This window comes from Plectropomus leopardus, chromosome 20 (assembly GCF_008729295.1).
Source record: "Plectropomus leopardus isolate mb chromosome 20, YSFRI_Pleo_2.0, whole genome shotgun sequence".
In the NCBI taxonomy this organism is placed as follows: Eukaryota; Metazoa; Chordata; class Actinopteri; order Perciformes; family Serranidae; genus Plectropomus; species Plectropomus leopardus.
In genome coordinates this window covers 4,608,913-4,622,792 of record NC_056482.1, presented here as the reverse complement: position 1 = coordinate 4,622,792, position 13,880 = coordinate 4,608,913, and the positions used below count along the sequence as shown (strand labels likewise).

At 38.3% G+C, this 13,880-nt stretch overlaps 1 protein-coding gene across 5 annotated transcripts in view; it reads left to right on the top strand.

The window, feature by feature from the left end:
* mast4 (microtubule associated serine/threonine kinase family member 4) overlaps positions 1-13,880 on the top strand; it is a 124,416-nt gene that overhangs the window by 94,115 nt on the left and 16,421 nt on the right. For all 5 annotated transcript variants that reach the window (XM_042509471.1, XM_042509470.1, XM_042509472.1 and 2 more), the window contains 10 exons: positions 811-912; positions 1,502-1,634; positions 5,123-5,184; positions 5,314-5,405; positions 5,635-5,843; positions 5,952-6,090; positions 7,733-7,865; positions 7,958-8,123; positions 11,721-11,822; positions 12,468-12,590. In XM_042509471.1, the coding sequence (XP_042365405.1) occupies positions 811-912; positions 1,502-1,634; positions 5,123-5,184; positions 5,314-5,405; positions 5,635-5,843; positions 5,952-6,090; positions 7,733-7,865; positions 7,958-8,123; positions 11,721-11,822; positions 12,468-12,590 (1,261 nt within the window). The remainder of the gene's footprint in view (positions 1-810; positions 913-1,501; positions 1,635-5,122; positions 5,185-5,313; positions 5,406-5,634; positions 5,844-5,951; positions 6,091-7,732; positions 7,866-7,957; positions 8,124-11,720; positions 11,823-12,467; positions 12,591-13,880) is intronic.

Here is a 13,880-nt window from a genome sequence, read left to right as displayed (position 1 = left end):
ATGATTGATGATTGATGATCCTCATGTATACGGATTCACAACAACAAAATACTCAATAGTATGCATGCCAGGCCAGTAGTTGGTGGTGTACCTTTGTAATGACACACCACAGAAGAACACCACACGCGTATGCAAAGTGCAGCTGTTGCCAGAAGGGGCGACAGAAGGGATTGCATTTTTAAATGATTACAGTCTGGAACCTAGTTTCAAAAGTTTGCATTTTCACGCCACCAAAACACTGTTGACACCTGAATGAAAGACCGAACCGCAACAAAAGTGTCATGTTTCATGCAGTTGTTGCTGTGTAAACAGCCCTTAATTTGCAACTGTATTTCCTGAATCCAGGTTGCTGGAAATGACTGTACTTGCTTCGTTATGGATTACTCACCAAAAATATTATGATATTCATTTAAGTTTTGTGAATATAAATATCTCAGAGATGATAACATTTTATTTGTGGCTCACATATTACTTTGGCTGGCTGCCGTTTTTGCTTTGACATAAATGTCGCAATTTGGGAAACTAGGTCAAATCTTTTTTTTTATTTCTTTTTCTAATCAAGCAGTAGACTTTTAGTAAATTGTTTTTTCTCCAAATGGTCAGAAGAGATTTCTAGGATTTTGGAAAGTGTTTATTGAATGACCTTTGGGTTTTTAAAGTATCACTGGGTTTTTATTTCTAGGAACATTTAATGTTTAGTGCTCAACCGTGATGGTAGTACTTGAGAAGCATAAATGCCTTTTGAGAGTTTCTGAAACTGACCTGTCTATAATAACATGAAAATCTGAGATGTTGTATCTTGTTGTGTAGTCCACAGAGAGGTCAGAGAGCGAGGAGGTAAACTTCATCAGAGAGCTGGTTAAGAAGATTCTCATCATCATCGCCCGACCTGCTCGACTGCTAGAATGTTTGGTACGTTTCGTGTCACTGAGCCTCCGAAATATTCTATATGTTTACCGCTGCAATTACTAGTGTTGATTCTTGTATCTTCCTCAGCCTTTTACTGAATAAAGCAGTTAATTGTAGAGAGGTGTAACTAACTCCGAGTTACCCAAAGTCAAACATGCTCATGGTTTCCTTTTTTCGAAGCAGAATATTTTTTTTATAAAATGTTTAATGTACTGTACTGTAAAAAAAAATCCTTGGGAGCATCAAACCACAAGTCAAACATGCATCGAGAGAAACAAAATGTAAAAGATACAGTGTTTCTTTGTTATATTTACCTGCCTTAAACAGAACTGCCACTTGATCCCTTAGATATCCTGTAATTCATATAAACTACGATGATGCCACCATCCATCTGACCTCCAAAATGCCCACTTAGACTTACAAAAGCCATCAATGAGTGTGTCTGATCCAGAACAAAAACACATGAAACCACAAAACCACCAGGTCATGATGCAAAAACTTTAACCACATTTGTTGTTAACCTCCATTAAATGATGCATTATCTTATTAAACCTTGCACATATACTAAAACGCGCAGCTGTTTTGTCTGCAGGAGTTTGACCCCGAGGAATTTTATCACCTTTTGGAGGCCGCTGAAGGACACGCTAAAGAGGGCCAGGGCATCAAAACAGACATTCCCCGTTACATCATCAGCCAGCTGGGACTCACAAGAGATCCTCTGGAAGGTAAGTTTATGGTCCTTATCAGTGGTGATAAAATCCAAACAATTTTGGGTAAAACTGTGGTTGCAAAGGGTTGATAGATTTTCAGTAACTTTTTTATAGTGCACTTAATTTGGGGGGGGTAAAGCAAATAACAATACTATGTTGTATTTATTGCTGTAACCATGTTTTAAGCTGCCCTCTTGGCCAGGTCTCTTGGAAAAGAGATTTTAAATCTCAATGGGATTTTGGGAGACAAAAGTAACTGAAGAGAATCTCTGCACCCCTGAATGTGTGACAGGTGCGTCAGAGGGGAGTGCAGTTTATAAACAGAGAGAAACACCCGCACACTGTCCTGCTTACTGCTGACATATTTATTGAATGAAAAAAACAAGGTTGCAAGGTCTGTTAGACCTTCAAATGTTTGTTCTTTTCCCCCATTCAATAAATATGTCAGCAGTAACAGAGACAGTGTGTGGGTGGTTATCTTTCTGTTTAAAAACTGGAATCAAAAAAAAAAAAATTGAAGTTAGCGCTGGAATTTTTGAGAAAAAAAATCAATTAATATTTTAATAGAAATCATATCTTTTAATAGTTAACTAGTGAATAGTGAGGGAAACATACATGGAAGATGTCCGTGAAGGGGACATCCCCTGTGTGTGGGGGGGGGGGGGGGTCTTTTATATTGGAAAGGGGGTCATCAGGGAATGTTTATTTGTTGTTGTTCAGTTACGTTCAACACAATGAGTGAATTCATTTAAGCAAAGTTAAACTCTTCAACATTTTCAGTGATTCATTTCTATTAAAGGAGTTTACAATTATTTATGTTTGCAAAGGATTGTTTCTCTCTGCAAATAACATGGTAAATACACACAAATTCCTTTTATTTTCTATGCTAAGTTTCTGGCGTAAATATTCCTGTAATATTGCACCCCTAGACAGAACTGCTGGCACTCCTCAATGAGACACCCAAATGCCATAATATTATGAAATCATTTCTAAATATTGGAAAAGTTCAATTACTCGACTGTAAATGTTTTTGAGTTGTACATTTTGTAAATTTTTCAGCATTATTTGGACTGTGAATCATCTAGTTACTTTACTCAGAGTGTTAGACTGCATTAAAGAAGATTATTGATGAACTCAAGTTATAGGTGATTCTGTTGAACAACAGCAACAGCAACAGAAAATCAAAATGTCTTTTTAAAAACTCTGACACGACTCATGCAGTATGATCAAAGTCTGGTCTATCCAGTCGTATGTTCAGTACTTCCCAAACACACAGCCCTCTGTGAAGGGAAACTGAACTTAAAGTGGAACTTCTCTGTTTTCTCTTCATTTCCACACTCCATTATCATGTAATAGTAATAGTAATTTCACTTACTAAACAGAAGAGCTGCTAGTCTACAATGACTTTTTTGAAAATTAAGTGTAGTTTCACTTTTAATTCCCAGTTCCCCATTAGAATGGGCTGCCTGTTTGGGAGGTACTGAGCCTACAACTGGCTGAATGAGAGTTGTGTGAGAATTTGTAAACAGATATTTTGATTAGTTTTGTTGTTGTTAAATGTGAAACCCTTTTACTTCAATTCATTAAAAACTTAATCTGTTTTTGGATTCTTCGTTCACTGTGGAGGAATGTGAGAAAAACAAAGTTTCTTCAATTTTGGTCAAGTTTTCAGCATCAACTCACACTTTGGTGCGGTAAACACTGAAACAAGGTAACTGTTGTGAAGCTGTGAAGGAATGAAAGAACTAAAGGACAAAGATACTCTTGCCTAACATCCTGCAACGAACAGACCGTCTTTTCTAAAGACCCGCTGTCTCTCCAGATTCAGTAACAAACAACATTCATTATGACTAATTAGAAAGGAATGGCCTCCCCACAGACCTTACACAGATCCACACAGGCTGGCTCATCAGCCAATCTCTCCATTCATTTCCCCCGAGTGTCTCCTGTGTTTCGTTTGCCCAGCGCCTTGTGCGCCTGAAGCAAACCTTACAAGGAAGGACAGATGTTAAATAGCAGTGAAAATGTGTTTACAGGCTCTCGGGGGATGAGACAAACACCCCCCTGTGAAATTACACACATGGACTTTGGCATGATTGCACGCTAAAACACACTCACACAGAAAGAAATGTGAAAGATGCAAGGTGCTTTATAATGAGCACTTGTTCTGGAGTGGTGGTTTTCAAAATGGGTCTTAGACATGTGTTTGTGTTGCCACATCTGATTTCCGCCCCATTTATTCTCAATTCAGATTATCTTAGAGTCAGCACCTCAAAGCTAATAGGTTAATAAAGACTGCTGGGTGGGTTTTTTTGGTTATGTTTATAGTTCTTGATTTCTCAGCATTTACCTTTGTTGCAAAATCTGCACTGCAGAGCATTTTCATACAAGTCAGTGATGGAATGTAACTCAGTACATTTATTCAAGTACTGAATTTAAAGGGATAGTTCAGATTTTATTAAAGTGTGTTTTTATGGGGTATGTCTCTACTGTATATTCAGTATATTACATACAATACATGTCAGCCTACACACCCCCAGTGGGCGAGGGCTGGATTACCACCACAGAAGCTAAGAATTGTATTGCTGTGGATGGGGGCCAGCAACAAAATGTATTTCAGCCACCTAAAAAAAAAAGAAACTTTGGCAAAAACAGCAATTTTAACTCACTGAACACAGGAGCTGCTGGTCTACAGCTGCCTCAATCATTCAGTTAGTCTGTGTTATTGTCTGACTTTGGTGAATCTGACGCAACCTTTGAAACAACACAGTTACACAGTAACACAGACAAACTGAATGATCGAGGCGGCAGTACACCAGCAGCACCTGTCTTCAACAATAGTAGACTACTGTTTTGTTTTATTTTTTCAGTGGAGTCTGGGGGCTCTAAAGCCATGTTCGGCACCATTCGATGTGATGACGTTCTGTAGTGTCTTTTAGCCACTTGTTAGCAACCGTCTTTTTTAGGACGTGTAACTGCTTCAAAGTTTGTGAGTGGGGTATTTACTTATGTATTTTATGTCGTAGAACAACTTGTGAAAGTCTCTCCAGCTTGTGTTAACCACAGACCTTATTTAAGGTTTCTAACCAAAAACCCACTCAAAAAACCCATTGACTTTGAGACAAGGGAACTGGAGTCGCTTAAATGCTAATGGCTTTCTGGGTTTCAGGACGCAATACTTGTGTTTTCTGTTGCTGAGTCTTGGTGTTGGACACCAGCCTGTGTCTTTACCAGCTACTAAATGTAATATAATGTCTATGGATAGGTACTCCATACAGCCCCAGTTCAAAAATTCTGAACTATACCTTTAAGTAGATTTTGCTGATATATATTTTAATTCAGGACTTTAATTTGTAATGGAGTATTTTCACAGTGTGGTATGAGTGCTTTTACTTCAGCAAAGAAGCTGAATACTTCTCCCCCCACTGCCTCACATGAAGTTATAAATTTATACTCCACTAAAAACTATTCTTTTCTTCTTTCGTCTTTATTGTCTTCTGTAGAAATCGCTCAGTTGACCAGCTGTGACAGTGGGATTGCAGAAACACCAGAAACAGACGACTCTGTAAGCACTCAGAAATTGATTTTTTTTGTATTGATCTACTCCATCCATCTTTACCACAGGTGTATCGGCCAAGTACAGATTTTTATCTTTTTGATTTGTTCTAGTATTTGTCTCTCCTCCTGCCCTCAGAGTCAGAGCCTCAGCACAGCTTTGCGGTGCAGGCGTAAACCTTGTGAACTGGACTTTGAGATGACAAAACTCATCAGCAACGGCGCCTACGGGTGAGGGCATCTTATTCTCTATCTCTATTATCTGATCTCTGGTGATTGATGGTTTGTTTCAGCCCAACAAATAAGCCATTTAAACTGACTTTTTCCTTTTCCTGTTTTCAGTTATCTCCCTTACATATTGCCCTTTCCCCCCTCTGTTTTCACTAGATGTTAATAACAGTTCTATCGAGTCAAGCTGTTTTATTTCCCTCAGCTGACTGGTAAACTGTTTATTCCACAGAGCTGTTTATCTGGTTCGGCACAAGGAGACGAAGCAGCGATTTGCCATGAAAAAGATCAACAAGCAAAACCTGATGTTGAGGAATCAGATACAACAGGCCTTTGTAGAGAGAGACATCCTTACCTTTGCTGAGAACCCTTTTGTGGTGTCCATGTACTGCTCCTTTGAGACGCGGCGACACCTGTGCATGGTCATGGAGTATGTTGAAGGTCAGCAGCTTGTATTTTTTAAGTGCATAGTGCCGCGGCTGAAAGAAAGCACTTTGAACAATGTCCCCCGTGTGTTCTCTCAATTGCATCATTCATTGATGTTTGCAGGTGGAGACTGTGCCACCCTTTTGAAGAACATGGGCCCACTGCCTGTGGATATGGCCAGGATGTACTTTGCAGAGACAGTGCTGGCTCTCGAGTATCTCCACAACTACGGCATTGTCCACAGGGATCTCAAACCAGACAAGTGAGACCTCCCAAATACTGATATTTCTTAACAATAATAGCTCATCCTTTAGTGAGGAAGTCACAGAGACGTATCACCTGACTCTACAGCTCCCTGCAGCACTATGTAACATTTTAGCATCTTTTGTCTCATTATTTTGGTTTTCCAGCCTGTAAAATTACACTTTTTGTTTGCTCATCTTGTGCTGGATATTACAAGATATTTCCCACAGATGTTGGTGGATGTTATTGCATAAAAATAATCATACAATAATAAAACAAACATACATATATAACCTTCAAAACAAACCATCTTGCATCATGACTTTTGGTACTTTTAGTACACTATTTTCTATTTATTTACTTGTCCTTAAAGGAATAGTTTGGGTTTTTGAAGGGAGTTGTATGGGGTACTTATCCATAGTCAGTGTAATACTTACTGTAGATTTTAGTTGGAACGCCCCCAGTGTGTTTAACAGAACTGCAGTACTGACAATCTAGTTCTGTGGAGATGTTAGCATTAAAATGTATTTTAGCCACATAAAAAAAAAAACAGTATCACTGTAAGAGTACGCTATATTGAGAGTGTTTTCACTGCTTTACCTTTTCTGTTTTTTTAAAAGATTATTTTTTGGGGCTTTTACTGCCTTTAATGGACAGGACAGTGTGAGCGTGAAAGGGGGAGAGAGAGGGGGGGCGACATGCAGCAAAGGGCCGAGGCCAGAATCGAATCTGTGGTCACTGTGGCGAGGATACAACCTCTGTATATGGGGCGCCGCTCTATCCACTGAGCCACCAGGCCCCCCTGCTTTTCTTCAGACAGTCCATTTCGACAGGAAAGCCTTTAATGGCTTTAGTTCCCAAACTGTGCTCTCGTCAAAGCCACCAGACTCCACTGAGAAAAACAGTCATTTTCGGTTGCTGAATACTGGAGTTCCTGGTCTGCTGCAGCGCTACTTCGATCAGTTAGTGCTATTGTGCGACTTTGGTGAATCTGAACTAAAAATTTAAACGCTGAAATCACAAAATAACTGTTTAAGGCAGCTGTAGAACAGTAGCTCCTGTGTTTATCAATGTTAAATCACTGTTGTGTTTTTTCAGTGGAGTCTGTATTTAAAGATAGCGCTATAACAACTTAATTTTCTTATTGGAAATCACACAATAATTTCCTTTTTACCTTTATGTCTGACATTAAGGTGAAAATACTCTCAATATAGCATACACGTAAACTGATATTTTTTTTAGGTGGGACTTTTTTAGGTGGATAAAATACATTTTGTTAACGACCCCCATCCTCAGCAGTACATTGCTTAGCTTCCGTGTCGGACTCCAGCCTGCTTGTCTAAACTGCAGCAAAGCAGATCGCCATCTCTTGTATATGACATGTTGACTACTGATAAGTACCTCATACATCTCCACTTCAAAAAATCTGAAGTAGCCTGTTAAGCAAAACTACCATTGGTGAAGTAAAGGATCTAATACTTCTTCCACCACTGTCACTTATAATACAACAGATGGAACAAATTATGCTCGTAATAAAGTCATAATGATCACCGTCTGGAAGCTTTAATGCCTAAATGTTTGTTGACTGTGGTTTTTCATTATAACAATTTAATGTTTCTGTCCCCTTCCTCTTGTCCCCCCAAAATTTGTCTTCCTCACAGTTTGTTGGTTACATCAATGGGACACATAAAGCTGACAGATTTTGGGTTGTCCAAAGTCGGGCTGATGAACATGACCACTAACCTGTACGAGGGACATATAGAGAAAGATGCAAGGGAGTTCTCTGATAAGCAGGTAAATGTTATTGAGGTGACAGTTTAGACATTTGACTCATTGCAACAAACCTCACCATGTTTAGAGTATTATCGTATTATTTTTCTGTGTAGGTTTGTGGAACCCCAGAGTACATTGCACCAGAGGTGATCCTGAGACAAGGCTACGGGAAGCCGGTGGACTGGTGGGCGATGGGTATTATCCTCTATGAGTTCCTTGTGGGCTGCGTGCCATTTTTTGGAGACACACCAGAGGAGCTGTTTGGACAGGTCATCAGCGGTCAGTGTTTTCTCCATTTTTGTCCAATGTATTACTATAGATTAAGTTACCTGGCAGTAGATAAAGTAGTCAAAATGAGCTCCACCTTTACCAACATCAGCATCGAAGTGATGAACATATTAATGCATCGATAATTAGAATCTATTTATATAATGTGTATCAGTCTGAAATGGGCCATTCTGCATAATGAGTACTTTTTAAAGATTTTTTTGGGGGCTTTTATTGCCTTTGATAGACAGGATAGTTTAAGTGTGAAAGGGGGAGAGAGAAAGGAGGCGACATGCAGCAAAGGGTTGAGGCCGGAATCGAACCCACGGCCGCTGCAGTGAGGATACAACCTCTGTATATGGGGCGCCGCTCTATCCACTGAGCCACCAGGCACTCTGATAATGAGTACTTTTACTTTTGGTACTTAACATATATTTTGATGCTAATACTTTTGTACTTTTACTTGAAAGGAATACTTCACCAATTTTAACGAGCTTTATATTAAAACAGTTTGACTTAGCGTAGTGCTCAAATCTCCCTTCTCATCTACCAGCTCATTTTCTTAAACTACAAATTGTACTTTTGCATTTTCCTATGCCGCGACACAAAGTGTAAAGAAGCAGACCGAGAGAGAGCGAGCCCTTTTCTCTCTCTCTCAAACTCGGATCAAACTGCAAAACTAGGCTGTGCTGATCAAATACAAATTTAATTTAATTTATTTCTTGCCTAACATGTTTTGAGAAACATATATTAACGCAGTAACAAGCTAGCATTACGCTACCAACCAGCAGGAGCTTTTATTGGCCTGGTGTAGCGCAGTGCATTCTGGTAGTTGTAGGTTTTCTACCTCTTGAGAAAAAACGAAAGCCACTGCCTTTTCCCGCTATTTCATCTCATCATGTAGCACCAGTTTCAAAAGTATTTGCATCTTTCTGCTGCAGAGACAGCCTAGTTTTATGAAAGGACTGTCCTTCCAGCAGTGAAATACTTTGTGAAGTAATATTTTTGAATTAGAACTTTTACTTGTAACAGAGTGCCTTTACATGGTAGAATTGTTACTTTTACTTTTTTATTCAGATATCTGAATACTTTTTATAGCACTGATTACATGCAATATTTCAATTACAGTTCATAGCATGACATTTTTTTTTTTTACCAAGGAATCCCATTAACTGTCTTTTTAAAAAAAATCTCAAGCGATTTATGGAAGATAAAATATGACTAGACACATTTTTTCACTGGATTTCACAGCATCTGGCTTGTAGATTCTATTGAGCACATGAAAAGAAATTCCCAAATCTCATTCAGATATGAATTAAACATTTACATAGTGACCACATGGAATTAGTTGGTGTGCATATTTCTCAATTTATTAAAGGCAGAAATTTCCCCCGAGGGCCAGCAGAAAAACAGATGGCAGTAAGAGGATTCAGCTTGACTTTACACCACAAGTGAAGTTTTAATAATTCTCATGATGCTGCTTCGCTCGCATCTCATGGTCTCATGGTCTCATGGTGACAGCAGCACGGAGAAAATCTTCATCTTGAAAACAAGAGCTTTTATCTTGTCAATGGTGTGCAGCTCAGATGAATTGTGTTATTTGGAGTTGTTAGATAACAGCCTCTATCTGTGGCATGGAAATGAATGGCATGCCATGACTGATTTGCCATGCTCTCAATCAAATTGCAGCAAGCCTCTGAGAGTGACTGTTAATTAAAGGGGCCTGAACACACTGAATGCATGCCACCGTGGCCTCGGGCCGCACATACATATTCATAGCTCCCCTCCCAAATTTGATTAAAATGGGGACAAATGGTGCACAGAGCAGACAATCAGCATGGCACAGACAGAGCTTTGCTCCCCTTTTCATTGCTTATCCATGAGGCTTTTCACCAAAAGCTGGAGTACATGTAAATTGTCTCATTCAACCTTAGGCTCACAACTGTTTCATTTGACTTTGGTACTGAATTTATTTTGAAAGGAGAACATCAGAGAAGAGAAAAAAGTGAAAAGTGGAGTAACAAAACTAAATATTAAAAAACAATCAAAGGTTGGGGCTGCAACATCATTGAAAATATTATAGAAATTGCAATATGTGCAATATCCAAATCACAGATGCTGCAAATTTTTGTCAAAGGAGACAAAGCAGTGTGATCCCAGCTTATAAAATCATATTTCAGATGTAAATAAACACACTTATTTAGTACAGACCCCGGCAAAAGTAATATTTTTACCATTTTTTTCTCAGTTTTTAAATTTCCTTTTATATGTGACTTTTCTAACCGCAGCTTCAAAAAATACAGACATCTTTTCCAGTATTTAAAATTATAATGCTTGGTTATGCAGATACAGTACAACTAACAGAATTGCATTTCTTTTCTTCCTTTCTTCTACTTTCATTTCTTTTTTCCTCACTGTTTTTTGATACATTTTTCAGTGAAAATGTAATCCACAAATGACCATTCCCACTACAATTGCAAATCAAATCGCAATAGCAATGTCTGTCAAATTGTCTTTTTTTTTTGCATATTGTGCAGCCCTATCAAAGATGCACATGCTGCTTAGAGATAGAAAACTTTTTGCCAAGAGATAATGTCACTGTCAGCTTTTAGGATGAATGACATGCTTGAAACTGGCAACATTATTCAAACATAATTATTGACTCGCTTGAAGCTGCCCCAGACAACAAAAGGTGAGGACATAGCCAAAGTTTTTGTGGAGCATTTTGAAGAGCGAGGGATTGACACTATATTGATGTGGCACACTGACCAACAAGTAAATTTAACAATGACACTTCATAACAAAAAAAGTTACCGCCCCCTGCTCTAAACTTGCATCAAATCAGCAATCATGTTTGCAGAGCCTGACATTATATTTATTTAAAAAACAAGCAATAACAGTGTTAACTGTCTTCTGAAAACAGGAGCTTGTTCTTCAACAAGTTCTGTGTAAATCCATCACATTTTACCAGACTGCAAAATGCAAACAGCTAAATTATGCACCCTGACCTAACAGGGATTTTTCCTTTTTTGAATGTTGACCATTAAGTTTTATTCATTTTATGCAGTTTAAAGCACTGAAGCAACTTCTCATGTCTATCTTCTCATACATTTGTTTTGGTTTTATTTTTACTCCTTGTGTTACAACAATTTTGCTCAAATATTCTGTATTCCCCGCACTGATACCCTAAAAAATTAGCAACCTTTACAGACTTGTGACCATGACCTAGATAGCTAGACTTGATCTGATTCTCTATGGAAAGAAGATAAATGTTTTGTGACAACAGCTGATCTATTGATGTATCTTTTTTTAATCTGTTTTATTATTTTGTCTTTTTAATGTATTTACTCATTTAAATTTTAATAATTTACTCATTCATTTCGTTGTCCTTATAATTGTTTTGTCTAATTATACTCCTATTTTTTTTGCATTATCTTTTAAATGTTTGTCAAACATTAAATGTTGAAAACAATAAAGATGTAATTGAAAAAAATATATATTTCCCAAGTAAAACCACATGTTTTCCAACTCAATAATGGAGCTTGGGCTGCTTGTATATAGGAGTATTTTTTTTAAAATCTTAACTGATTGCATTGATTGTGTTTCCAGATGAGATCAACTGGCCCGAGGGAGAGGAAGCCCCACCTCCCGACTCTCAGGAGCTCATCACCTTGCTCCTTCGACAGAACCCTCTGGAAAGAATGGGCACAGGTACAAAGAGCAAAGACACTGTGGCACAGCCAGTCACTCTGTTAGGTCCAGACAGGCACAGCAGACCACCATAAATTCTCATGTGACCCTCAGTGCCACCTCAGCACCACTCATTATTCCAAGTCACCTGGGAAGAAATTGAGGTCATCCAACACCAGAGCAGTTTATCCCATGGCCTTGTCACCTCCTCCCTTTGATCAATTGCAATTATTTCCTTTTGCCAGTCCGTGAATCTAATTCCATGCATGATCAGGCACTAAGACTGTGTCGATGTGCGGACTGTAAAAGTGGCCATGACCAGGGACAAAGGTTTTTAATCAGAGGGACACACGTAGCCGATTCAGTCTGGGGACATCTGGACCTCCTGGTTCATCTAGATCTCCCCTCACCAGGCTGCCATTCACAAAATCTCCCGCTATTTCACCAAAGGTCACAGGCAGGAAATTGTGCTGCATAATTTATGGCCATGATATCGGTTTGGCCTGCAGCCACTGGGGAAAAGAAAAAACATAGCGTAAGCGTTTCTTCACCTCTTTGTGTCTAACTGAGCCGTTCACTGTCAATGCCTCGTGTTCTCTTCACCAGCAGTTTTAACATTTTGTCCTGAAAATTGTATACAGACATGTTCATCATTTGTGTTTGCAGGTGGAGCTGCGGAAGTGAAGCAGCATCAGTTTTTCCACAACTTGGACTGGAACAGTCTGCTGAGGCAGAAGGCTGAGTTCATTCCTCAGCTAGAGTCTGAAGATGACACCAGCTACTTTGACAGTGAGTTATCTGATGAAAGCATCAATTTTACTATGTATATTTTTTTTTTGGATTTTGTCCGTAGCACAAAGACTTCCAAAGATAAGCTAAGAAATCATAGAAATTATATGCTGCTGATAAAGTACAATCATAAGCATGTTTAAAGGTTTTCTGTTTGCTAATTTGGGCACACCTGGTTCTGGAAGTTGAAGTCTCATTCATTTCTCCTGTAGACAGTATTATATGGAGCACTTCTATGGCTTGGATCTTCATGGTTCATTAATACAAAATGTTTTCAACTGTGTTAGAAAATATCTCATTCTTTGATTAATAAGTTAAAGTCCAAATCAAAAATTCTAATAAGTTATTTTCATGGCCTAGGAAAGTTCAGTATGTACTTTTTAACATGAGCTACAGCCTCTTAAAGCCAGACCCAGATGATGCCATAGGGTATGAGCCTGATTTTGTTTTCTTTTTTAAACTAACATGGGTTTTATTCTATTGCTGTTTTCTCAGTCCTGAAACAGAAAATGTGTGCATAAACTCAGAAAATTTCCCTCAGTGCTCTCTGTGTTATGTAGAATATCTTTCACAATTCATTGTCATAGCTAGACTTTATATCCTATGACATCACAAATTTGGGTTTTAGCACTCTAGTTTTTTGGATTTGGGAGAGAATTATTTATGTTTATTATTTATGAACTCTCTTAGACCATAAGAATAACATGTATGGATTTTGAAAGTGGGTGCGGGTTCCCTTTGATATAAAGTTGAGAATGAATATATAGACTGCAAGAAATATCCAATCACAGAGCATAAAATTCTGTTACACGCCCTGCGAAGGCAGTCAGAAGCTAAAGATGACAGCGTTGCGAAAACTGAAACAATCTGCTGCTTAAATTCATTCAGTGTTGAGGATGACCTATTTTGTGCCTGGAGCAGATGACTTTTACATACATTTACCTCATTGTTTGAAATGTAGTTGAAGTTTATTATGAACGTGTTATATTCTGAATATATATCAGAAAATAAATAAACAGTTAGTAGGTCCCCTTTAAATTCGGGTTCAGTTGTAGGTAAATTAAGCAACTATGGTGCAGTGTTTCATTCTTTCTTTAACTATGCCAAAATGATGTACAAAAAAATGTAGTTTAAATAATTACATTTTTTGGCTGCAACATAAACCAAAATGATTATTACATAACCCAAAATAGTCCCGTGTGTCTATGTTGAGTAACATTTAGGATATTATTTCAGGAAAAGGTTGAAATGGGAAATTTGCTAAAAAGTGAACAAATATAGACTAAAAGA